Source organism: Schistocerca piceifrons, chromosome 6 (assembly GCF_021461385.2).
Source record: "Schistocerca piceifrons isolate TAMUIC-IGC-003096 chromosome 6, iqSchPice1.1, whole genome shotgun sequence".
In the NCBI taxonomy this organism is placed as follows: Eukaryota; Metazoa; Arthropoda; class Insecta; order Orthoptera; family Acrididae; genus Schistocerca; species Schistocerca piceifrons.
This window is the reverse complement of record NC_060143.1, coordinates 333,391,645-333,418,640: the sequence shown is the minus strand read 5'-3', so window position 1 is coordinate 333,418,640 and position 26,996 is coordinate 333,391,645. Positions and strand designations below refer to the sequence as shown.

At 39.0% G+C, this 26,996-nt stretch overlaps 1 protein-coding gene across 1 annotated transcript; it reads right to left on the bottom strand.

Annotated features, from left to right (window-relative positions):
* Positions 1-13,349: 13,349 nt before the first annotated feature.
* LOC124802972 (coiled-coil-helix-coiled-coil-helix domain-containing protein 7) lies at positions 13,350-25,612 on the bottom strand. Its single transcript, XM_047264066.1, has 3 exons — positions 25,411-25,612; positions 25,231-25,329; positions 13,350-13,609 (listed from the first exon to the last, which is right to left on the bottom strand). Exons 1-3 carry the CDS (start codon positions 25,495-25,497, stop codon positions 13,502-13,504), a joined length of 294 nt encoding a protein of 97 aa, XP_047120022.1. The 5' UTR covers positions 25,498-25,612; the 3' UTR covers positions 13,350-13,501.
* Between the last annotated feature and the right edge of the window lie 1,384 nt (positions 25,613-26,996).

The window sequence follows — 26,996 nt, the reverse complement described above, 5'->3', positions numbered from 1 at the left end:
GGAGTACATGATGGTTGTCACCAGACAGAAATAGCATTTGGTGGGAGGACAGGTCTTGCAGGTAGTTCTATTACAGGTATAGGAACCATGAGGCAAGAGGTTGGGAACAAGGGTTGTGTAGGGATGGGTGAGGTTATTGAGTAGGTTCAGTGGGCGCAGAATACCACTGTGAGAGGGGTTGAAAGGGTAGTGTGCAGGACATTCCTCATTTCAGCACATGGCAAGAGGTAGTCAAAACCCTGGTGGAGAATGTAATCCAGTTGCTCCAGTCCTTTGTGGTACTAGGTCATGAGGGGAACACCCCTCTGTGGCCGGACAGTGAGACTGGGTGGGTGACTGGAAAGATAAGGCCTCAGTGAGTCCCTCTGTATATTTTGAGAGGCTTTCACAGACTGTAATTACCCTCCTAACCTTAAACAGAAATGGAATAGAGGGTGCACGGGACAGGTCTTGCATCAAGGTCTATTACAGGGATATGAGCCATGAGGCAGGGGTTTGGGAACAGGGGTTGTGTAGGGATGGATGAAGTTATTGTGTAGACTGTGTAGGTTCGATGGGCAGCGGAGTGCTGCTGTGGAAGAGGTGGGAAGGATAGTGGGTAGGACATTCCTCATTTCAGGGCACAACAAGAGGTAGTCAGAATCCCAGCGGAGAATATGTTTCAGTTGCTTCAGTTGTGGATGGTACTGAGTCACAAGGGGAATGCTCCTTTGAGACCAAATGGTCAGGCTTTGGGAGGTGGTACGTGACTGGAGAGATAAGGCATGCGAGATCTCTTTTTGCACAAGGTTGGGAGAGTGATTATGGTCTGTGAAGGCATCAGTTAGATGCATGGTATATTTCGAGAGAGGCTGCTCATCACTATAGACGCAACAGCCACAGTTGGCTATGCTGTATGGAAGGGACTTCTTGGTATGGAATGGATGGCACAGGTTTTGAAGTGGAGGTGTTGCTGGTGGTTGGTAGGTTTGATATGAGTGTAGAGATCTCTTAGGTTGTATCGACAACCAGGGAGGTGGCTTGTCTTGTTAAGGAGGACCAGGTCAAGTGAACAGAGGAGAAGTGTTGAGGTTCTGTAAGAATATGGATAGGGCGTCCTCACCCTCAATCCAGATCATGAAGAAGTCATCAGTGAATCTGAATCAGGTGAGTGGTTTGGGATTCTGAATGGTTAGAAAGGATTCTTCTAGATGGGCCATGAATAGTTTGGCACAGGACATTACCACACAGGTGTCCAATTGTCATATCCCAGATTTGTTTGTAGCTGATGCCTTCAAAAGACAAGTAATTGTGGGTGATGATATAGTTGGTCATGCTGACTAGGAAGAAAGTTATAGGTTTGGAATTGGATGGGTGTTGGAAAAAGTAGCGTTCAATAGTGGCAAGGCCATGGGCATGAGCAATGTTAGTATAAAGTGAAATGGCATCATTAGTGATGAGGAGGGCAGCATATGGTAAAGAAACAGGAAATGTGGAGAGTCAGTACAGAAAATGGTTGGTACCTTTTATATAGAGGGGTAAGTTGCAGGTAATAGGCTGAAGGTGTTGGCCCATGAGAGCAGAGAGTCTCTCAGTGGGGGCACAGTAACCAGACACAATGGGACATCCTGGGTGGTTGGGTTTATGGGCTTTAGGAAGCATGTAGAAGGAAGGAGTGCAGGGAATGGTAGGGGTGAGCAGAGAGATGGACACTGGGGAGAGGTTGTGGGATGGGCCAAAGGATTTGAGGGGGGACTGAAGATACTGCTGGATTTGTGGAATGGGGTCACTGTGGCAGGGTTTGTAGGTGGATGAATCTAACAACTGGTGGAATCATTCTGCCAGATAATCCTTGTGATTCAAAATAACAGTGATGGAGCCTTTGTCAGGAGGTAGGATTAAAAGGTCAGGGTCAGTTTTTAGGTGGTGGATTGCAGTTCTTTCTGTGAATTTAAGGTTAGCTCATATGTTGACGGATTTGGGGAATGATGGTGAAGCAACGTTAAGAAATTCTGGAAAGTTAACAGAGGGTGATTTGGGGGCAGTGGAGGGGGGATCACAGGTGGATGGAGGAGTGAACTGAGTTTGATTGATTTTGATTGGTAGGGTTGGTGGACAAAAAGTGTTTCCACTGTACTGACCAGGAGAAGGTAATTAACAAGTCTTGCATGACTGAATTTGGGAGTGGGACAAAAGGTGACACCTTTGGAGAGGGCTAATACTTCTGTTTGGCTCAGGCTTTTGGAAGAAAGGTTCATGACTGTGTTTTGGGTCTGTTTAAGTTCTCAATTTTGTATGATAGTGTGAGGGAGTTTTTGAGAATGGGATAAATATAGTAGGTCGCAAGGCAGGGTTCATCAGCTATGAGGGGATGTGGGGGAGGTTTGGAGGTTGTTGTGGAGGTAGTGGATAGTAGTAGTCCAACGTGGGAGTAGGAAGTGAAGTTCCACCAGAACCTCAACACTTTCTCCCCCATTTGCTTCACCTGATCCTCCTCAACCAAACAAGCCACCTTCCTGGATGTTGGTCTCCACCCCAAAGATGGCTACATCAGTACCTCTGTCCATATCAAACCTACCAACCACCAGCAATACCTCCACTACGACAGCTGCCACACATTCCATACCAAGAAGTCCCTTCCAAAAAGCCTAGCCACTCGTGACCATCATGTCTGCAGTGAGAAGCAGTCCCTCTCGAAATATACTGAGGGTCTCACTGAGGCCTTTACAGATAATAATTAACCTCCCAACACTGTACAAAAACAGATCTCCTGTGCTTTATTTTTCTAGTCACACATCACCTCCTGAAGTTCCGCTGCCCAGCCTCAGAGGAGCATTCCCCTCATGACTCAGTATCACCCAGGATTGGTGCAACTGAATCACATTCTTCACCAGGGTTCTGACTACCTCTCATTGTGCCCTGAAATAAGGAATGTTCTATCCACAATCCTCCCCACCTCTCCCACAGAGGTATTCTGCTACCCACCAAACCTACAAAATCTACTTGTCCATCCCTACACAACACTTGCTCCCAACCATTTGCCTCATGGTTTATATCACTGTGATAGAACTAGCTTCAAGACCTGTCTCATACACCCTCCCATCAACAACTACTCCAGTACTGTCACAAGCATCATCTATTCCACCGAAGGCAGGTATACCTGTGAAACCCGTCATACAAGCAAGCTGCAAACACTGTACTGTGTTCTAAGGGGGTTTGACAACCAACAAGCTGTCTATCCACACAACTGGCCACCCGACAAACTGTGACCAAGAAACATCTGCAACACCACCAAGTCGCTGAGCATGCCGCCCAACATGACTTTCTTGATTTCAATGACTGCTTCACAACCTATGCCCTGTGGATCCTTCCTACCCACCAGCTTCTCTGAATTGTGCAGGTAGGAACTCCCCCTGCAATATATCCTATGTTCCCATAACCCTCCTGGCCTTAACCTTCACTAGTCATTATCTTTTACCTATTTATCCCCTTTCCTGTTCCCATTCTAGCACTACACAGTCCTCTAGTCCACCAATGCATCCACAATCTTTACTTTTCTCTTTTTCCACTGCTCCTCCCCTCTGCACCTTGTCTAATCTCCCAGCTGCACATAGCTGCCCTGTGTTCTCTCCACTTTGTCACTGTATGCTCCCACAAGCGGCACTTTACCCCCATGCCTACCCTGCTATCTCTCCCACTCCCCTTCAGCCTCCTCCTTACCCCCACAAACCAGACTGCTTCTCCTATCATACGCTGCTGCTGGCAGTCTGGCCTTGGCAGCCAGAGACAGTAGTAGTAGTAGTGTGTGTGTTTCTGAAGAAGGCCTTTTTAGTTGAAACCTTACATTTTTTGATAGTTTTTGTTGTCACTATCTGTGACTCAGCATCTCCGTTATATGGTGGAGTAGTAATCTAGCATTTTCATAATATTATAATTTTTCCATCCTGGATTTTCCATTGTTTGATTTTGAAAAAAGGTAGACATTCAAGTAATAAAGGGTCAAATGAAATGAAACAGTATAGTCACCATGATACAGAAAGAGCAAAACATGACCAAGGGTATAATGGTACAGGATACAAATGGAAAAATAACACACAAAATCGCAACACTCAAATGAAGTGTTTCAAAACAGCAATAAGACAGAAAGGGAAATTTCAAGGTTTTCATGGTATGGCTCGGTCCTTAGAAGCAGATACAGATGAGCCATGTAACAATGAATCTATGCAAGTAAAGTTAACAATAATTCTAATCTAAGTAACAAGTTATTAGAGGAACAGGAAGGAATAACTGACACACATAACAAAAAGGTTACAGGTTTTGGTTATTTGTTAAACATGCTGGAAGAAACATTAGAGGGCAATGTTGAACATGTATATTGCTGATTGATTAAAATAGAAGTTAATTTAGAACAAAGTACAGCTACGGATGTAGAGACATTTACAGTATTTAAAAATGAAGTGGAACCACAACTGGAGAAAGTAGAATTTAGAGTGGAATCTTCTGATAGTGATGTGAATACAAGTATTACAGATTTGATAGATGATAATTTACCATCTTTAGTTAGTACTGACAATTTACAAGCTTCCATTACTATTGAGATTCTACCACTGACTGTTACTAATGAGAAATAACTTCCATCTATCAGTACTGAGAAGTTGCTTTCTGTAGTTATTAATGAGAGTTCGCCAGTTCCTGTTACTATTGAGTTTTATCATTGTCTGTTACTTCTGGGAAGTTACCATCTTCAGACAGTGACAATAGTTACTCCAGTTGTGCATAATATTTTGTATTTAATACTACCAGAAGCTCTCTGGGATTCTGTGGCTGTGAACCACATTGGTCCACTGCCTTGCGGCTGGGCAGAATGGCAGACATTTCGATTGGCATGCATTCATATGGCACATGCACAGTTATTAAGAAAGGTTTAACAAGTGACTAATACCCACATTGCAAAATTTTTGCTAATGAAATATCTCAAGAATTGGTAAAGGCCATTAAAATGATAATGATTAGTTTTGCACATCTGAATACATCTTTATTACTACAGAAGTGTATGGGATAAAGAAAGAGGTTAAGACTGAATAGACAGTGACAGGGGCTGTGTGAACATGGTGGAGGGAAAAGTTGGGGATGGAGGGGGGGGGGCAGTGGGGCAGGGGGGGGGGGGGTGAGTGACGAGAGCGAGCTGCAGACTACTGTATGGGAGGAGGAGCTATTGTGATAGGATGGCCATTAACTGTCTTTTGAAGTAAGGGAAGGAATTTAATCTCTCTGATGTTTTGGGAAACATTGTTCCACAGTTGCATTCGTAATACAGAAAATGATTTAGAGAATACGGCAGTGTTATGTGATACAGAGAAGAATTTACTTTTTTGAGAACAAGTGTTTCTGTTGTGCTGGTCAGATAGTAGTGTAAGAGTTGAAGATAAACATGAGGGAGTGCAGTGATGGAGAAGATGATAGAGTAAACAGAGTACAATAGTCTCCATGCTTATTGGCACAGTCATGATAATTCTTTGGAGGCAGAAGTGATATGCTCAAAACAGCAGACAACACAAATGTATTGCATACAAACATTCATCCAGTTCTAGACTGCATGAGCTTTTGTACAAAAGTCCTTGGAAAACAGCATACACACTCAAGTATGGGGAATATTAGTGACTCTATGAGGTCTTTTTAAGCTCGACAGGAAATACTTTTTTATGTTTCTGTAGTGAATCAAGTCATGCTGACACCTTCTCACAGACTGTCGCTGTATGTTCAGTCCAGACTACGTGATGATCCAGAATTAAACCCAAGTTTTTTGCAGTAGGGGTAAAGGTTATTTCTATGGCATTTAGGATTAATTGTCGAAGGAGATTCTCTGAACTGAATGGTAATGTCTTTTATGAACAACTAAAATTGCTTGCATTTTTGGTGGGTCAAGTTTCAAACCAAAGTTCTGCCTGCGGCCACTCAGATAAGGCAAGTAAATCAGAATTTATATGCTGCACTGCTGTGTGCAAGTTCATTGAACTTGCCATTAGATATAACTCAATGGCATCAGCATATAGGTGATATTTGCAGTGGAAAAGAATAATTGACACATTATTAACATATACAGACAAAAGTAATCAGCCCAACACTGATCCTTGTGGGACCCCTGATACAAGATCCCTCTTCGTGACTTTTTAGTTCCAATAATGATATATTGCTGGTGGGATGTAAGATATGAGTGGAACCATTGTAGAGCAACTGAAGAAAAATTTTTTACTTGTGCATTTAGCCAGTAGAATGCAAACAGTCTCAAAAGCTTTGTTGAAATCCAAAAAGCACATAGGACAATTTAAGATGGTATTTTGAGAAAGTCATGAACAACAGGCTATATTTTGTCTATTAACTACGGGGCATTGTTACAGGGGGAAAAAGGCTGATTGAGTAATCATAGTGTGAATAATAAGGAGGTTAACTACCGGTATGTGAAGTGGAAGAGTTTTTTTAGTAAGAAACTGTGCATGTGTTTATGGTATAAATAAGGTCTGGTCGAAGGAGTTTTTGTCCCAGAGCTAGGGGCAACTCTTATTATGTGTGATTATACAGGGTGCTCTAAAATTCCTGTTACAAAGTTCTAGGACATGTAGAGGGGACTGGATAGACAATACTTTGAATTGAAACCTATGTCCAGAAACATACTGTTTCCGTACTACAGCTGTTTGATGACATGTTTGTTAGGTAGGTATGCAACAGGGTTGTAATGGCATGGGGGTACATACATCGGATCGGCTGATGTCGTTTGACATCTATCCTACCTCAATGACCTGGTTAAAGCCTTATTCACGTATGTGTGTGTGTTAGAGCAACATGATTGAGTACAGATTTGCAGAATACACTGACGTGATTCTTCTGTATAGTGAAACTCACAGTAATGGAAGAGCTGAAGAGTGAGTAGGCTCAAACCAGGTAACAGAAGTAGGATAGATGTCAAACCACATCAGCCGATCTGACATAAGGCCCGCCCCCCCCCCCTCCCCAAATCGTGTCTGCCCTGTTATATACCTACCCAGCAAACATGTTTTTGAACAGCTGTAGTACAGAAACAATACATTTCCAGATAGGGGTTCCAATTCAGAATATTGTCTGCTCAGTTCCCTCTATAAGTTCTAGAAGTTTGTAAGGGGAATTTTAGAGCACATTGTATAATGTGTAGGCTCATGAAGAGTTGTAAAATTCTTTTACCTTTTAAGTGTTAGGCACCTGTAATGATGTGTGTTGAAGCAGTGTGGTGGAGTGGGGACTCATGGAGAGTCCACCAACATTTACTGTGGTCATAGCACCCTTTGTCCTCTGTGGGAAGAATCACTTTTTCTTTCCTTGTTACAAGGAAGTACCATGGTTCAAATAGCTCTGAACACTATGGGACTTAACTTCTAAGGTCATCAGTCCCCTAGAACTTAGAACTGCTTAAACCTAACTAACGTAAGGACATCACACACATCCATGTCCGAGGCAGGATTTGAACCTGCGACTGTAGTGGTCACGGAAGTACCATTTCATTGTCAGTAACAGAGGTATTTGTATTCTTTTTCCTCTGTGTAGAGAAACAATATATTTCTACTGCTACAAGGAGGTAACAGTTTTGTAGTTGGAACTTTGCTCAGTCCACCAGAAAGGGTGTGGCTAGTTTTAGCAATGCTGGAGGAAACAGAATATCCTCTGGCAGTCTTCTGCTGAGAAAGATATGCTCAAACTTAATGACGGTGTAAATCTCCTAACGAGTTTTCAGATTAAGAATACTACTTTAAATTAATGATACTGTCCATCCAATTGCAAGATTTAGATGAAGATTTTATGGAGCGTAATTTAGTTTATTTTGTAATGAGTTTTGCAGGTGTAACTCATTAAATGACAAAATCTGGTGAGGGTTTGTAATGTTTTCTACTGGGTGGTAGTAAAAATTGGTTTTGTAAAAGGGACTTTGTAGTATTTTGAATTTACTTAATGATATGTTGCTTTTGCGTATGTTCTAAAGATAGTTAGCTTAACCATATTATGGGTACCAAGCTTATTCCATTTTTGTCATACTTAATGAATCTGAAAATGAATTACATGTGTGGTTACCTTGCACAATATCCAAGTAACTTACGGTTGAGCTTTTCTTACTTTTTCTTGTGGCACTGAAAAAACTTGTTTACTGAATGACAAGCACGAGCTAAATATGTAATGTTTTAATGTAAATGAAATGAGTTAAGTAAATACACTACTATACAGTACTTGAAAGGCCAATAGAACATGTCATTATAAAAAAATGTAAGATCGTAATACACCAAGTGCAACATGTCTCTTTAAGTGTAACCTAGCTGCATTGGCATACTTTAAGCTTCCGTAGAGAAGAAAGGGTAATTATAAATAAATATACAGAAATATTACAATATTTACAGAAATGATTCCAGTATTTAAAAAAATATTATTAATTTAATAGAACTTTTGCAATTAATTAATGCAACAGAATTTATCAAAGCTGATATCATTTACTTTGGAAAAAAATAAGAATAATGATTAGCATGAATAACAGTGCAAGAAATAAATGGTATACTTAATATTTTTAAAATGCGAAACCAAGAACGACATGTTTGTTTTGGGTAAAAGAACAATTACTTAAGAAAAAGTGAAGACAGATAAGTCTTATTTTTGAATAGCTGTTGTAGATGAATGAAAAATGATTGTTGTTGTAATGTTTAATATTTCTATTAGACTAACTGGAAAATAGTAACATGGTAATTCATTTATATGGAGTGATGTGTGAAGGTACAGAATTTTCATGCAGTTAAAGTTGTGACTAACCCCACAAATGTTAGCAGCGCAAAGTTTTCTGTACCCTTGTTGTATTATATAAATGAGCAAGCATGTTGATAATTAATATTATTATAATGTTTATGAGATAAAAATAATTCACTGTAGGATCTAAATATTTGTTTTGTATTATATAATTTCTTTGAGCTACTCCATGGGCAGTGTGTGGTGGTTGGAGTTCGCCAGCAGAGGCCTTTATGTCACTGCAAGTGTGGCATGGAGCTTCCGGCACCACACGGATTGCTTACTGGGAGCCTTGAAGTAGGCAACAATGCTAACAGCTATCAAATAAATGCAATAAAAGAAGGAATGAATGTATAAACACTCTTGTAAGAAAATCTATTATTCAATTCCATGTCACCTTAAGATCCCTTTGGTACAGACCAATGTAATTGAACTTGTAATAAAATTGGTTAATCTACATACATACTCCACAAACCACCATATATGGTAAGTGGCAACAGGTACCTTTACCAGTACTAGTCATTTTCTGTTTAGTCCCACTCACTAATAGAATGAGTGAAAAGCCGTGGTCTATATGTTTCTGTACGAGTCCTAATCACAATAATCTTATCTTCTAAATCTACATCTACATTATGTAAATCACCATGAGGCTCATGGCAGAGGGTACATCCCACTGTATCAGTTATTGGGGTTTCTTTGTGTTCTATTCTTGTATGGAGTGCAGAAAGAATGATTGTTTGAATGTCTCTGTGCATGCACTAATTATTCTAATCTTATCCTCACGATCCCTATGTGAGTGATATGTAGGTTATCGTAGTATACTCCTAGAGTCATCATTTAAAGCTGATTCTTGAAACTTCGTTAATAGACTTTCTCAGTACAGTTTATGTCTATCTTCAAGAATCCTCCAGTTCAGCTTCTTTCAGGATCTCTGTGACACTCTCCCATGGATCAAACAAAACTGTGACCATTTCTGTTGCCCTTCTCTGTATATGTTCAATTCCCCTGCTAGTCCCTGGTTTGAGCCCCACACACTTGAGCAATATTGTAGAACTCTTGCTTGAGTGATTTTTAAACAATATCCTTTGTAGAATGAGTGCACTTCTCCAGTATTCTACCAATAAACCAAAGTCAGATGGTAATCTGCTTTACCCAGCACTTAGCCTATATGATCATTTCATTTCACATTCCCAGTAAGTGTTACACTCAAGGATTTGTATGAGTTAGCCTATTCCAACAGCGACTCACTGGCATTATAATCATAGGATACCACGTTTTTTTGTTTTGTGAGGTGCACAATTTTTTATTTCTGAACATTTAAAGCATGTTACTAATCTTTGCACCACTTCAAAATCTTATCAAGATATGACTGAACATTAATGCAGCTTCTTCATTATAGATAGATGCATCACTTGCAAAAAGTCTGAGGTTACTATTAATATTGTCTGCAAGGTCATCAACATACAACATGAGCAGCAAGGGCCCCAACACACCTCCCAGGGGCACACCTGAAGTGACTTCTACATCTGATGATGACTCTCCATCCAAGAAAACATGCTGCATCCTCCCTACCATAATGTCCTTAATCCAGTTATAAGAACCACTTGTTACCCCATGAGATTGTACTTTTGACAATAAGCATAGGTGTGGTACTGAATCAAATGCTTTTCGGATATCAAGAAATACAGCATCTATCTGACTGCCTTGATTGAAAGCCTTCAGTACTTCATGTGAGAAAAGCACAAGTTGGGTTTCACATGACTGATGTGAACCATCTACATGGTCCTTAAGCAAAATGTACACTGGTGGCAGTAGAATCATTCCGCAGTCAGTTTCAAATGCTAGTTCTCTAAATTTTCTCAATAGTGCTCCTCAAACAGAACATTGCCTTTCCTCCAGTGATTCCCATTTGACTTCCTGATGCATCTTTGAGTGTCATTCGAACCTAGGTGGTAACAAGCCTAACAGCCCACCTCTGAAATGACTTGATGTCCTCCCTAAATCCGTCCTAATGCAGATCCCAAACACTCGAACAGTACCCAACAATGGGTCACACTTGTGTCCTATCTGGAGTCATCATCTACAACCACCAAAGTTCACTTCAAAAGTAGAAATTGAAGACTAATTAAGGTAATATATCAAGATTAAACCTATACCAATGTTTTCACAATTTTTCCACCAAGAACCAACTCACCTCTTGCCCTCATGGTTTACACCCCTGGAAGAGGCCTAGATGCAAGACCTGTTCATACATCCTCTCACTACCATCTATTCTAGTCCTGCCACAGACATTTCCTACCTCATCTAAAGTGGGGCCACCTGAGAAAGCAGCCATGTAGCCTACCTACTTAGCTGCAACCACTGTGTGACATACTACGTGGGCATGGCCACTAACAAGCTGTCTGTCCACATGAATAAGCATAGCCAATTTATGGCCAAGATAGAGCCGAACCACACAGTTGTGGAATATGCTGTCTAACACCAGCTTTCCTGAATTCCAAAAGGTAGGAACTCTCCCCTCCTGCCTTCCTTCCTTCCCTAACCTCTGTCCTCCACCTATCTCTAGCCCTTCACTTCATTGCTCCCATTCCAGCCTCATACATTCCTCCCTTTTCCCCAGTACACTTGCACAGTCTTTTCTCCTCCTCCTCTACCAAATTAACACCCCCACCCCTCCCGCTGAGCACAGTTTCACAATGCTGTACTCAGCAGCCCGCCTCATTTTCCCACCATGCCACAGTAACTACCAAAGGCAGTAATACAGCATCTTCTCCCAACTGTACCCTGCCACCGCTCCCCTTCCCCATCCCCTTCTGCATCTTCAGTACTCCCCCCATCCAAGATTGATACTCACCACTGTCAGGCCTCTGCACATAGAGACAACAGTTGCCTTGTGCCCATGTCTGCTGTTCAAGAGGGTGAGTACAATCTATTCTACACTATATTATTGTTGTTCTATCCTGGATTTTCTACTGTTTGGAAAATAAACTATGTGATATTCTGATACATAAATGTTACTTTTTGCTGGAAGAGTTCATCATGGAAGAGCTGCTTATTTGAGAAGGATGTCACTGATCATTAGCCTTAATGTGTAAATTTATTTCTAAGGAAAATTTTATTAATTTTTGAATACTGCTCCATTTTTATAGCTTCATAAATATCAATGTATTATATTCGTCACTCTTGATGTAGTGTGTCACCTGTACCCTGCTGTCTTATATGCTTCCAAGAAATGTTAGATAACCACAGACATTTTTTATATTATTGCCACTTCTAAATTTCTTGCTCATTTTCACACTGCTTTTTAGTGTCATCACTACATTCCTCACGACAATTTCCTTATTCCTTGCAGACTTGATAGTTTCTTTGTGATTTTTTTTCCTTACTCTCTCTTTAAAATTTATGGGCTTCAAGAACCGTTGTTTCTTTAGTAAGCACAGGCACTGCCTGCAACGAAACAGCGGCCATTGGAAATTAAAAATGCACGGCAACAAAAAATCACATGTAACATTTTGTTATTTTGATATCTTACAAATTGTAATATTTGGCCGCTGGCTACATAATTTCTGAAGACACTTGTGTTGGTTGAGTGAAACATGCCAAAATAAAGAAAAGTTACATGTGGCTTGTGGCTGCTCTGCAATTTCAATGCTTTCTTTGCTTTCTGGAGGCATTTTATCTCCCTCTATTGTCCTAATTTCTCACTGTTCTCATTTTCTGTTATAATTGCATCTTTATTAATGTCAGAGAACTAACAAAACCATAGCCGACCAATGTTTTTGGGCACCAATAAAATAAATTAATAAATATCATGTCGGAGTAGTAAAGTATAAGCAAAGTGCAACTACTATTCTAAGTGTCTCCCGAGTAAAACTACCAAAGTTAAAAGACCCTGAGTTAAAAAGCAAATAGGCTATGTGTCACAGAAAAGAAACAATTTTAGTAGCAAGGGGAGCATGGGAACTAATGCTATTTGTTTCACTGTTATGCAATATAGCTAGTCATAATTCTGTCACTGAGGTGATTTACAAAAACAGCATGGCTGTAATTAAAAAATAACATTAACTGATCAGGTGACCTTTAAGAAAATCCTTTAAAATAAAAAAAGTTGGCAATTGAATCAATATCTACATTCTGCAAACAACTGTGAAATGTACGGCAGTGAGTAATTCCCATTGTACAACAGCTTAGGGTTTCTTTCCATTCCATACATATCTGCTTAAATTTCTCTGCCCTCTTCATACTGTAATTAATCTAACCTTGTCTTTGTAGTCCCTATGCCAGCGATACATGTAAGGACCTAATGTGTTCCTTACTTAATGCTGATTCTTGAAAATTTATAAGTGGACATTCATGGGATTGTTGCCACCTACCTTCAAGCATTTGGCAGTCCTGTTTTTTATATATTTCTGTCATGATCTGTGGATCAAACAAACCTGAGACCATTTGTGCTACCCTTAATCTCTTTGGTATCTCTAGTTATTCCTATCTGGTATGGGTACCACACACGCTTGAACAATATTCTAGGATGCATCACAGAATTGTTTTACAATCAATCTCTCTTGTGTACTACTAACTGTGTTTTTCTAGGTGAATGGTAACACGTACCAATCCAGAGTTTATTAGCTACAGTCCTTGTATAGCCTCAGAGGTGTTACACGTGCAATCACAGTTTTAGATAATATAAAACATGATATTTATTACAATTAACTATACAGCTACAACTTTACTATCTCCTTAGAGTTGAAATGTATTCTTCTTTAACTTTTTCCCTTTCTTCTGCTGGTGGTAAATAAGGAACAATCCCTTTCATTCTTCTATCTGATCTAACAGCATCCTGAAACAATAATTAGATACGACACATTGTAGGCACTGTATGCACGTCATAGCATAAGTAAGATGTGAAAACATGTAGTGCAACTTACTGAGATCTGTACAATATTGCAAATGGCCCTTGCCTGCTTCATCTAAATTAACAGTAATGTATAGTACACACAAGGTGGGAGGAAAGTCATGAGAATTATTCAAATAAAAATTCTGGATTTCAGAAAACATTTCAAAAACAGTAACACTTTAAAATAGTGTCCATCTGACTTAATGTTTGTTGTTTGATCTCTACAAAGCATGCCGTTTTTACTGAGAAGCATCATGCTACTGTTTAGGCATTTGGAAACTGTAATGCTGGTTAACTCTGGTGCCTTGGGAAACAAATTCATGGTGGGTTACCTCCTTCATATAAAAAAAAACTAAGCCATACTGTCCTCATGTGGATTCTTACCTACTTATTGGAGGGAGGGGGGGTGGGTTTAATGTTCAATCAGCATCAAAGTTTGACCTGCAAACCTTTAGGCTGAATGCACTGACATGAACCCTATATCCCTGCTGAAGGGGCACAATGGTTTCTGCTGTAGATTTCCTTGACAAAAACAGATGTTTTTCAGTCAGTTCATCCAATTTAATAACTGTTCTGTAATACTTTGTTCTCATCTATTAGAAGGCTGAAGGACATTTGACATGTTTAATATTCAACAGCCATTCAACCTCTTTTTCTTTCTTTCTTTTATTAAAAAACTAACAGCAACATTTGTGGACTATGCCTGGATGAATACTTCCTCTCTGTATCCCTGCTGAAACACTGCAATGGTTTCTGCTGCTGATATTCCCAATAAAAACTGCTGATTTTAACATCAAAATGCTTTACTAGGTATGATTTTATTGGAGCCATAATGCAATTGCATGCCTTCAATATGTGAATTGGCACAACCAATCAGATAATACAGAACTAAATGTTTAATATGATCTCTGATCGGCGATGCTAGATCTGATCGGTGATATATCACACGCACAAACACAAGGCTCTCTACAACTCTCAGCAATTTTAAATAACAAATTTTATTGGAGAATATATGTACTGGTAGTAGTTAGCATTCCTAGTTCCCTAAACAGGCCTCTGCAGGATGTTCTTGAGTTCATACCACCAAAAAAAAAAAAACTATTAACTGTTTCGGACACACAAAACTTTAGCTTGGCTTGATGAGTTACCCCAAAAAATGATTCCATATGACAGTATGAAATGAAAGAGAAGTAAGGAAAGTATGCTAGCTCCTTTTATTTTTATATCGCCTGTGTTTGACAACATTCGCATTCAAATAGAGATTTGTTTAGATGCTTCAGCAGTTATGTGGTATGATTCTCCTATCTGAATTTATTATCGAGTTGTAATCCCAAGAAATGCAGTTTAAGAGCCACAGAACATTAAAGGGAAGCAGTAGTTGGGAATGGAATGAGACAGGTTGCACCCTATCCCCAGTGTTATTCAATCTATAAACTGAGCAAGCTACAAAGAAGACCTTGGGAAAGGATATAAAATTACTGTGCAGTACATCAGTGACACTGCAATCTGTTAAAGATGGCAGAGGTACTGGAACATCAGTTGAATGGAATGGATGGCATCTTGAAAATTTTGTATCATATGAACATAACCAATATAAGCAAATAAAGAGAAATGGAATGTAGTTGTATTAAATTAAGGTAGTGCTGAGTGAAATAGATTGCAAGTGAGACACTGTAAGTAGTAGAGGAGTACTGCTTTTGGCACAGAAAAATAACTGATTACGGCTGAAGCAGAGAAGATATAAAATGCGGACTGGCAATAGCAACAAAAATATTTGTGAAAACGAGAAATTTGTAAACAATTAACATAAATTTAATTGTTAAGAAGTATTACTTGCAGTATTTCTTTGGATATAGCCTTTTACAGAATAACAAGCAGTAGAGAGAAGAAGAGAATAGAATCTTTTAAATGTGGTGCAATAGGAGAATTCTGGAGAGCTGCTGGGTAGATTGCATTACTAACAAGAAGGCACTGGATCAGACTGGGTAGAATATAGATTTATGGCATGAATTAACTAAAAGAGAGGATAATTTCATAGTACACAAGCTGTCCTACCAATGAATTGTCAAATTTGCAATTAAATCAGGACTCCATTCCACTGAGACTGAAGCTTTACATAATACTTTATTTAATACTGGTTGATTTCAACTTCATGGTCATTATCAAGTATTTGCAACCATGTGGTCATGCACCAACCATTTGTAGACTATACATGAAATAAGGTAGTTCATACTTATCTTAACACTGATCATGACTGTGTTATAAGCAGGTTCAACAAAGTTAACTGGAATATGCCTTGGCATTCTTTCCCATATTTTGTTCTTTGACTTCATGTGTGGTCTACAAACATTAGATGTCTGGCCATTTAGTTGCAGATGCTTGATAATATTCATGAGGTTGAAATTGGCCAAATGCAAATAAAAGTGTTGCATTAAGTTATAGCCTCAGTGGAGAAATGTCCTCATTTAATCAGTACTTGGTGGCTGTAGACCCAGTTATGTAAAAAACAATTTCGTAAGTGAGGGACATGTGGAAGGTAACAATAGTAGAGGGAGACTGAGTGTTGACTACAGTAAGTAGGTTCAAATGTATGTGGGTGCAAAAGTTATACAGATATGAAGAGGCTTGTCTGAACAGGCTAGTGTGAAGAACTGTATCATAATTGTATTTGGACTGAAAATCACAGAGTCAGTTCCTATCAAATGCACCATTCCTATCAAGTCAACCAGTTTTCCTAAATTTTTGGTTCTTGATATTACAGATTTCTCACATTTTTTGAATATTTGACAGTTAACAACTACTGTGAATTCTAACAGTTCTTGGCTATGCTACTTTTTTGTTTTTGGGATCAAAAATATTAAAAATTGTTGTTTTCTAATCATTGTGGGGAATCAATTTGACTATAAGGCCAAAACAACTGAAGCTACAGATTTGCATTGGTGCCATTTTAAAGCTCCTGAACTGTGTTTTAATTTTATGTGCAACACAACACTACCATGAGATTAATTCAGTCTTCCAAAAATCCATCAAGTTTGGTTTTCAAAAACTCAAAAACAACCCTTTTATTTTATTTTCTGAAAAACGTGTTTTTTATGTGTATCTATTTTCCTTTGATGAAGTTTAAAGATAGCAATTCAGATAAGCTGGTGTTGGTTGGAAGGATTCATAAGGCACAGGCTGTGAAGCAGCCATTGAAATGAAGGATATCATGTTTGGCAGCGTGTTCAGCAACAGGGTGGTCCCCTTGTTTCTTGAAGAAATTATCTATGTTAACAACTGAAATACGAAGTACTGATGTTTCACAATATTTATTCTGTAGTTTTTTGTGAACAAGCTTTCAGCTTTCTAGCCCATCTTCAGACAATTAAAGACTAAACAGACAGTCCACACATCATCAGCAAGAGTCTACAGCTGTACAATGATTATTTAATGAGCATATTATCTTAGGGCAGAGAAAAATATTAAAATGCTGCTGTTACTTTAGCAAGGATGAATAACTGAACTGTATTTTCTCCTTAAGAATCACATAAGGATTCTGTGATTGGTGTTTCCTTATAGTAAGAATTTCTAGTAAAGTTAGTTTTCAGCTTTATTTGCTCTACAGAGAACATAAAATTTTGAGTAAAGTTAGTTTTCAGCTTTATTTGCTCTAGAGAGTACAAGTAGTGTAAATCCACAAAAATGGTTTTGAGAACAGAGGCATAGTACTCTCTGAATTATGGGATATTTTCCACGGACTAGTGAATGAAGTCCCTATTTGAGCGGTGTGGTGTCAGATTGCACCACTTCACTTGGCAACTGGAAGAGCTGTTTATTATTTCAGAGGACAAGTGAAGCAAGGCCACACAGCGTGCTGTGTTTCAAAGATTTGTAGTTCCATCACAACAATTAATTGTTGCTATGGACAGAGATCACTATTCAGAACAAACTGATCGTAAACTAATGTAATTCAAAATGTGTTGTGAAAAATGGGCCACATTTTTATCACTTATACCATTTGTGTACATGGTTTGACAACAACATAATCTGTTTTGAAACACTGCAAGCACATAACTGTATATTCTGACAGGTGCACAGGACACAACTGGAACATAAAAATGGCACTTTCTTTGAAGCAACTATTACAAGAACTTGGTATGGAAACAGAAATCATAAACCATAAATTTCTTGTGTCAGTGCATCCATACCTAAGAAATGATGTCGAATTCAGCTTGATAGAAGCAAAGAGTAGAAAAGCAATGCATGTTTATTTGTCAGATGACTGGATAACCATTGTGAAAGAGTCCAAGAAGGAAAATCTGTTTAAAATAGTTCAAATGATGCCATACAGATTTTTTTATCCCCAACAAAATTGGATGCAGCTATTGTAAAATGGAAGAAAACCACTGATGGTCACAGCGGGAACTGGTTAGACATTCAGTGGTTGCGGTATGAAAAGGGACATGCATATTCACTAAAACACAAAAACAGCCTTGGTGCTGGCATACAGTTCCACGAAATTAATTTGGCAAACAAAGGTAAAGGAAGACCAGCACATCAACTACCAGAAGAAGACAGTCTCTACAAGCAGCGACCAGCAGTTATGGATGCAAAGAAGTAGTAGTATATGTTGGATTTGCTCACTTCTATTCCCCCCGTTTAGCACCATTTCTTCGAACATATTCCTTGCATTGCAAACACACATCAAAAACGGTCTGGTGAGTCTGAAGACAATAATGAATTGTTCTGTGTGTGAATATGTAGGCAAATGTAGTCAGTACAAGAAGAGATATAGAAATATTAAACATGGAACTGTTATACTGTGTACTACTTTGTTTGCAATTATTTTCAGGAGTCTACTGAAGCAAGTCCATATTTTCAGTTTCAAACATTGCTGCAGACTACAATGTTTCTTCTACGTACTCTAATTTGCATGGAACGAGTAAAAATAAAGTACATTTTTGTTTGCCTGAAGTTTATGCTGATTGTTTTATTCCCATATGGCCTTATCCTCTGATATCTCTCGGAAACACTTACTCTGGACTTGCACCACTTGTATTCTGAATGCCTCATTTAATTTCATAAGAATGACATTCATGCAGAGCATGGTTAGCAAGTTTGGAATCTTTCTTTTTCAGTTTCCAACTCCTTTCCCGTTCAGTCAGTCTAGTAATTATAGGCCTACCAGACCTTGACTCAAATATAATTTGCCACACATATTGCAAGAAATCCTATAAATTCCACTCTCTTCTAAAAGTGGAATCTTGTCATTGCTGTTGAAAAGAATGTGAATAAGTATTGCTAGTACAAAAAGCTGGTGTTTATTTCCTAGATTTTATGGCATTGTGAGGAAGATACAGAAGTGAGTTACCCTCTGTCTTTTCTTCCTACTGAGTACATTATAAATTAGGCCAGGATTATAACCATTACTGTATGCAATTTCTTTAATTATTTTTAATGCATTTTCAAAATCTAATTTGGTCTGTTGTATAGAGAGCTGGTGGTGTGCCATGGAGTGGAAAGCTGTATGTTTGTGTGTTACAGGATGGTGGGAATTGGTAGGTATTACTGTCTCTGCAGAAAGCCACATTGCTGTGTATCTTAAATAAAGAATTTTTTTGCTAATGTCAATAGTAAGGTTTAAGAAGTTGAGTCTCCTCGCAGCTCCATTGTAAAATTAATTTTATTACAGTGGAAAAATTTGTTTAATTGTCTTGTGGTACCTGTTCACAAGCACAGTACATCGTGACGTACATTCTCTGCAAGCTGCCATATGGTGTATGGCAGAAGGTATTGAGAAGTATCCTTGACTGTATGGTGTTCCAAGAATATGAATAAGTATTGCTAGTACAAAAAGCTGGTGTATATTTCCTAGATTTTATCGCATTGTGAGGAAGATACAGAAGTGCACACATTGCAGAACCAAAGTTTGTTAATTCACAACGAACCAACTCAGTACAGCTTTAGAGGATGAAGGTCCACACATGAGTGCAACTCGAATGCCTTTCTGTGACAATGCATACAAAGTGCCCCCTATGAAGAAGTCCACGATTGTCAAAAAAATGGCTCTGAGCACTATGGGACTTAACATCTGAGGTCATCAGTCCCCTAGAACTTAGAACTACTTAAACCTAACTAACCTAAGGGCATCACACACATCCATGCCCCAGGCAGGATTTGAACCTGCGACTGTAGCGGTCACGCGGTTCCAGACTGAAGCACCTAGAACCACTCAGCCACACCGGCCGGCGCCACGATTGTCAATAGTGGCGATAAGCAAGGTGGTGATGCGAATGCACAGTGACATGGTCCTATGAGACCGTGAGCTCATGGGTAGTTGAGGTGCAGGTCCAGCGAAGCAGGGCCTTTCGGAGTGGCTGATAGAAGTCCAGCAGCTGTGATCCAGGCGAAGGCAAAGTGGGGCTTTCTGGAACTGCTGATGGAAGTCCAATACTAGTGATTCTTGCAAAGGCATGCAACAGCACTGTCTGGTGAGCAGCAGCAGCAGGCTTTGTAGTATCTAGCTTAGCCTCAAGGGATGCTGGTGGTCTGTCTGTAGCCCAGAGTTGAACTATCTGTCAAGGGGCTGAGTGGCGACCTAAGTACACTACAGCACAGGAATACAGACGCATTGTCACATGGACATGTGACTATGCGGACACAAGTAGGAGCCTGTGACTGCAGCTCTATGTGCTGCGACCTGTGTGCCATGTATCAACACAGCAGCACAAGGCTTTGAGGTGAACAGCTCAGCAACTCTTCTGTTGACAAAAAACCTCCCCAGGTAAGGCAGGAGCTCTACCTGGCTTGCAAAACATATCTGCAAATATGGACCCAGCCCTGCATATACTAGGGGCAGGTATCATGTACCACAACTTGTCATTTCCTTTCCTGTTCCAATTGCAAATGAAGTGTGGAAAATTACTGTATAAATGCCTCTGTATGAGCCCTAATTTCTTGTCTTCTCGATCTTTACATGAAATGTATGTTGGTGGCAGTGGACTGTTCTGTTGTCAGTTGGAAACACCTGTCCTCTATATTTTCTCAATGGTTTTTTTGTGAGAAGAACATTGTCTTTCCTCCAGGCATTCCATTTGAATTAACGATGAATCTCCGTAACAGTCACAAGCTGATTGAACCTGCTGCTAACAAACCCAGTAGCATGCCTCTGATTTCTTCAATGTATTCTTTTAATACATCTCGATGGGGATCTCAAACACCCCAGCAGTACTCAAGAATGTGTTGCACAAGTGTTCAATATACTGTCTCTTTTGTGAGTGAATTACACTTTCCTACAATTCTTGCAATAAACTGAAGTTGATTACTTGCCTTCCCTACTATCATCTTAATGGACTTGTTTGCTTTGCAAAGTTACACCTCAATATTTAATCAAAGTGACTGTGACACGTAGTGCAACATTAGACTGTATTCAAACATTTCTGCATGGTTTTTTTCCACTCTTCTGCATTAACATACATTTTGAATATTTTCGTACATTTAGAATGAGTGCGATTCATCACACCAAATAGAAATTCTGTCTACGTCATCCTGTATCATCCTACAGTCAATCAATGACAATACTTTCCCCTATGATAAAGTGTCATCAGCAAGCAGTCGCAAATTGCTGCTCATACTATCTGTCAGATTATTTATGTACACAGAGAACAAGAGTGGTCCTATCACATTTCTTTGAAGTACTCCTGACAATATTGCTGTCTCTGATGAACACTTGCCATTGAGGAAAATGTACTGGTGCTATTACTTAATAAGTCTTCGAGCCACTCGCATACCTTTGAACCTACTCCAATCGCTTGGACCTTCATTAACAGTGTGCACTGGTGCAATGTGTCATATGCTTTCCGGAAATCTACAAATATCGAATCTGCCTGCTGCCTTTCATCCATACTTCACAATTTATAATGTGACAAAATGGCAAGCTGCGTTTCACATGACAAAGCTGAGTTTCACATGACAGAAGTTTTCTAAAACAGTGCTGATTTCTGGACAGAAGCTTTTCTGTCTCAAGGAAATGTATTAGGCCTATACTTAAATTTAGAAAATGTTCAGTAGTTCTACAGCATACCAATGTTAAGTCAGTAGCAACCATCCACTGTGTCGTTCAATGGGGCATGGAGGGGCATATGGTGAACATTCCGCTCCCCGGACTGTTATCAGCTTCCCGGACCTCGTAGCTGCTAATTATCACTCTAGTAGCTCCTCAACTGGCATCACAAGGCTGAGTTCTAGTTCTCCCACCACAGAAAAACTGCTGGCAGTACTGGGAATTGAACCTTGGTCCTCCGCACAGCAGTCATATATGCTGACCAATTAGCTACATAGGCAGACCACTGTAGTATTTTAGAACGCAGGATCTCTTCATCCAAAAACTTTTGTTCAAAATTATTTATAAACATTTCAGCTAATAAGATGCTCAGAGAGGGCCCCATTGATAATTCCTATGACTGGCTGTATAGCTTGCTGAATTTGAAATAATTTTACTTCAAACATGTCTCAGTTACTTATTTTATATCACACATTGTTATATATTTAATCTTTGGGTATAATGCAATACAAGATTTGTTCATAGTTTCTTTGAGTATTTAATTATGTTTGTATATTTTGTACAGATATGTAGTCACGAAAAGTCATCTATCTTTGGAAAAAACAATCTTTGTACAACTATAAACAATAGCTAATTTTGAGTGGACTGTCTGTTTAATCTTGAGATGTCTGAGAATGGCCTACAAAGCTGAGAGCCAGTTCACAATGAACTATAAAATAACTATTACTGTCGAACATCAGTACTGTGCGTTCCAGTTTTTAATACCTCTACATCCCTCCAAATACTGGTAGAATATATATCTGTACTCTGAAGGCCACTTTACAGTATGTGGTGGAAGTTACTTTTTGCAACTTGATACTTTGTGTACTACTGTCACTTCTCCTTTTCCTGGTATATCTATGAATAGTACATGGGAAGAATGATTGCTGGTACCCCTCTGTGTGAGGTTGACTCTTCCTCAAATTTTTTCTTCATGGTCTTTCAGCAAGATATCCGGTCAGTCTTAGGATTTTTATCTGTCACTTATCATTCCTTTCACCTCTAGCAATGTTTCTTGATGTGAAAAGTGCCGAGTTACTTTGTGGTTCGGGATCCACATTAAACTCTAGGTCTCCCAGTCACAGGCTGGCTATGTCAGTTCAAAGCTCGGAGGAAAACAATGGCATACCACCTAAAACAGGACCATGTCTAGTAAGGCACAGTGATGTTCAAAACAACTTTTGTATTGATGACTGCTTTACTTACTTTTTTGGGGGGAACCAATATATTGGTTAACTCTTCTAGAAATGAATGTTTAAGAACTTTGATAGTTAACCACACCGTGGTGCAAAATACCTCTCTAGCAGTGTCTGCCACTAGAGTTGGATGAGTATCTTCGAGATGTTTTCATGCTTGCTAAATGAATCTGTAACAAAACATGCTGCTCTTCTTTGGTTCTTCTTTACTTCTTGTAACAATATTATCTGGTACGGATCCCCGACTAACCAGCAGTATGGGGTAATCAATCGTAGAAGTACATTGTACAGAAGCATATAGTAAGGGTAATAAGTAGTGTTCACTCTAGAACCTCTTGTACTAGACAGACCTTTAAACAGGTGACCTTACTGACTATAGTCTCACAGCACGTTTACTCCCTTATGAAGTTTGTTGTCAACAATTAATCACTGATTGAAAACATTCATATACACAATGTGATACGAAGAAATGATTATCACTGCCTACCACCTAGCCTTAGTGTGTTACAGAAGATAGAAGGGGCAGTAAAATAAAAATGAGATATATGGGAAAAAGATTAAGTAAACTGTTTATCGTTTCAAAAGTAATCATCATAGCTGTAAATACATTGATCCCACTGTAAGACAACACATGAATGCTTGTTGGCCTGTGGAACTACGATTGTACACAGGCACGCACCTTCTGAAGCAAACCGAAGGGCACGAATGTCTCTCTTCAGGGCTCTAAAAATTGCATGGAGAGATACTGGGGTGTATGGAGGATGTGGGCCCACCCACACATTGCTCTGGTTGTTTTGAATATACTGCAGAAGTTTTTCTGGGGAACCCTTACATATCCTCCATACACTCCCAATCTCTCCCCATATGATGTCCATATTTATTCCGATGAAAGATGTATGTGGCTGTCCATTTACTTCAGATGAAGATGTGTACACCTAAGTACACTATGGCACCTTAGACAACTTCAAACACTTTTCCATTAGGGTACTGACCATCTTGTCTCACAGTGAGGATCAATGCATTAACAATTATGGAGATTATTTTTGAAATAACAAACAGTTTCCTTACCCTTTTCTGTGTCATTTTCATTTGACTGATCCTTACAGTAATGTTTTCGGCTTTAAAAATCATTGAACATCTACCAAGTGATGTAATGAGTCAACGAAACATGCAAATAACTAACTTTTCTCGAAGAGGACGACGTTTTCTAAAATGGCTCTGAGCACTATGGGACTTAACATCTGTGGTCATCAGTCCCCTAGAACTTAGAACTACTTAAACCTAACTAACCTAAGGACATTACACACACCCATGCCCGAGGCAGGATTCGAACCTGCGACCGTAGCAGTCGCGCAGTTCCGGACTGAGACGACATTTTCATTAAGCCATATAGCACAACTGTATGGTCTTGGGAAAAATAACAGCTGTAGGTGCTCCTGCATTCGGCCATTTGCAGTACCAACGTAGCAAGGCCAGTTTGGTTAATATTACAAAGCTAAGTCGATCTACCACCCAGACCACTGCCACTAGCTGCTGCCCCTCCCTCCATGAAGCACAGGTTTATCTTGACTGTCCACAGATACCTCTGTGTTGTGGTTACACCAACGGAACCGCTATCTCTATCGTTGAAGCACACAAGTCATCCCACCTAGGCACAGTAGTGTTTCACAGGGGGATGTGTACACACAAGATCAAAATCTGACACAATGAGGTTGAAATGATATTGACTTACCTTCACAAAGGCGAAGTTACCTTAAAACTTACTGTTTCTATTAATTATAACTGCAAAGCCAAATATGTACTTTCGTGTTCACCCACTGCTATTTTGGAAAACAATTGCACTATCCTTAATATACGAGTTGCTTCATGTTTTTACCAACAGTTCGAAAGAAAAAATGGGTTTCTGCCGCTCGACACCATTAATTTTTATAATACTTCACATTACATTATCATGGAAAATAACTACTATGTAGTGATTTTCAAGTGACTGATCAATTTGTATTAGAAACGCGTTAGATTTGTACGGTGCGTGTTTTTATAACCAACAAAGTCATCACTCTGACAATGATATAATGAGCTGACACTATCGTGGTAAGTATTTGGGGTTTGCAACGACCCTGTGTGGAACTGCTTTTTTCACACCCAATTCATACTACTGCTTTAAATTATCATTTGTATTTGGTTAAAGGTAACTCAATGTAAGTAGGCTAACAATTACAGTTGTAGGGTATGCCTATCTATTCTCTTCGTTGTTAGACGAAATAAAAAGAAACAAAGTCTCTGCTCACCCAGAATTTCTTGCACGCATTATAGTTGTCAAAATGCTTACTGCATGCGTCTTTGTCATAATTGTTGGCACCTAAGCATTTGAGTGACATTTCCTGCTCCTGAAACAGGAATTCTTAAATTAAGAGGGTTGTTTTATTCGTAATCAAGACGTATTTCAGATATTTCAAATCGAAATTAACCTTCAGACAAGGATTATTATCATCATTATTTAATTGGTCTCTCTTCCTGTGCGCAGCACGGCTTTGTTTTGCTTCCATTGCTGTCATCTAAACCATGCATTGCATACTCTAACTTCACTTGTATCGTATGAATTGACGAATTGTTCCAAATGTTACTTCTGCTCCATGTTTGTTTTGGAAGTAAACCGCTATGATATCTCTGACCAGAGACACGTTTAGTACGTCAAAATCAGAGCCACTTAAACGTACACCAGCAATGCTGGCGTCAAATCTTTCCACATGACAGCGAGGATCGCTTTCTGATACTCATTTCATTTATTCATTAGCTCACTAAACAGATATCAAACTACATAACGCACCATCCATTGTTACACTTGTATATATGTTTTGCGTTTTGAAATACAGCTTGCATTGTACGGTATATAATTCTACAATTTTATTACACTACCTACAGAAAGTTGTTCCACTCACAGTCTAAAGACTAAGTGGAAGCTGTTTGTTTGGAATTAAATTAACAGGTTATAAGAATTTGTAAGAATAGCAGCAATTGTTTATAATTGCTAGACAACTCTTACACCTCTATTTACAAATTCATCAACAGTGCTGAAAGCTTTTTATTTCAGCCCAGATTTTACAGCCTTTCGGTTTCCAATTTCCTGATGAAGTACAACACAACAAATAGTTTGCTGTATACATTGTCTGCATGTATGTTCCAATTCAATTTTGTGCCGAGGTGGATACCCAGTAATTTGACAGAGTCTTTGTCATAGCAGTCACTACCTTCTAGGGTGAATATTATACTCTCATTTTTGCAAATGTATATTTTTAGTTTATTTGCCTTAAACCAGGAAGATGCCTTGTCCATCCTAAGTTTATTAATTCCCTCCATAGTATTTTTTGTCTTTATGGGAAGTAATAAATGTAGTATCATCTACATAAATTACTGTTTTGTAAGGTCTACAGAGATCATTAACAGAAACAATGAAAAGAATTGGTCTGAGCACCGATCGTTGAGGTGCTCCTCTTGTGATTTTCAGAAAGCCTAACTTTTTATTGGAATCAGTTAGGGCAGTTTGCTTAGTGTCGGAGTAGTATGATTTCAACAATGTTATCTTCTGTCTGTTATCCCATACAGTTTCAGTTTATTCACTCGAATATTATGCAATGTTGTGTCCAAGGCCTTTGTTAGATCAACCATTGTTGTACATGTACCATGTACATTGTTGGCATTCAAATCTCTTTAAGACTGACAAAACAGTATCATGTACTCTTTTAACTATGGACTGGTGTTCACAGAATCCACATTGGACCTGATATAAGAGGCGTTTTGTCTCAAAATATTCATGTAGTTGCTTTTTCATTATCATGTCAATGATTCTGGATTATATTGGAACTATGGCAATAGATCTATAATTTTGTGCTGATTCCCTATCTCCCTTTTTATTCACAGATATAATTACAGTTAACTTTAAACAGTCAGGAAAGGCACTTTCCTCAGCCATCCATTTGTCTTTTACACACTGTGTTACATGTCACCTCAGAGAAATAAATTTCTATTGGTGTATTTCCAAAATGGCAGCAAATAA

Excerpts from the sequence above, each read along its gene's own strand:
- LOC124802972 (XM_047264066.1), bottom strand. The coding sequence starts at position 25,497 with ATGACAGCAATGGAAGCAAAACAAAGCCGTGCTGCGCACAGGAAGAGA. Across the intron at positions 25,330-25,410 it reads ATAATAATCCTTGTCTGAAG|GAGCAGGAAATGTCACTCAA; the intron begins GTTAATTTCGAT and ends TTCCTGTTTCAG. Across the intron at positions 13,610-25,230 it reads ATGCGTGCAAGAAATTCTGG|GATGCTGTTAGATCAGATAG; the intron begins GTGAGCAGAGAC and ends TTATTGTTTCAG.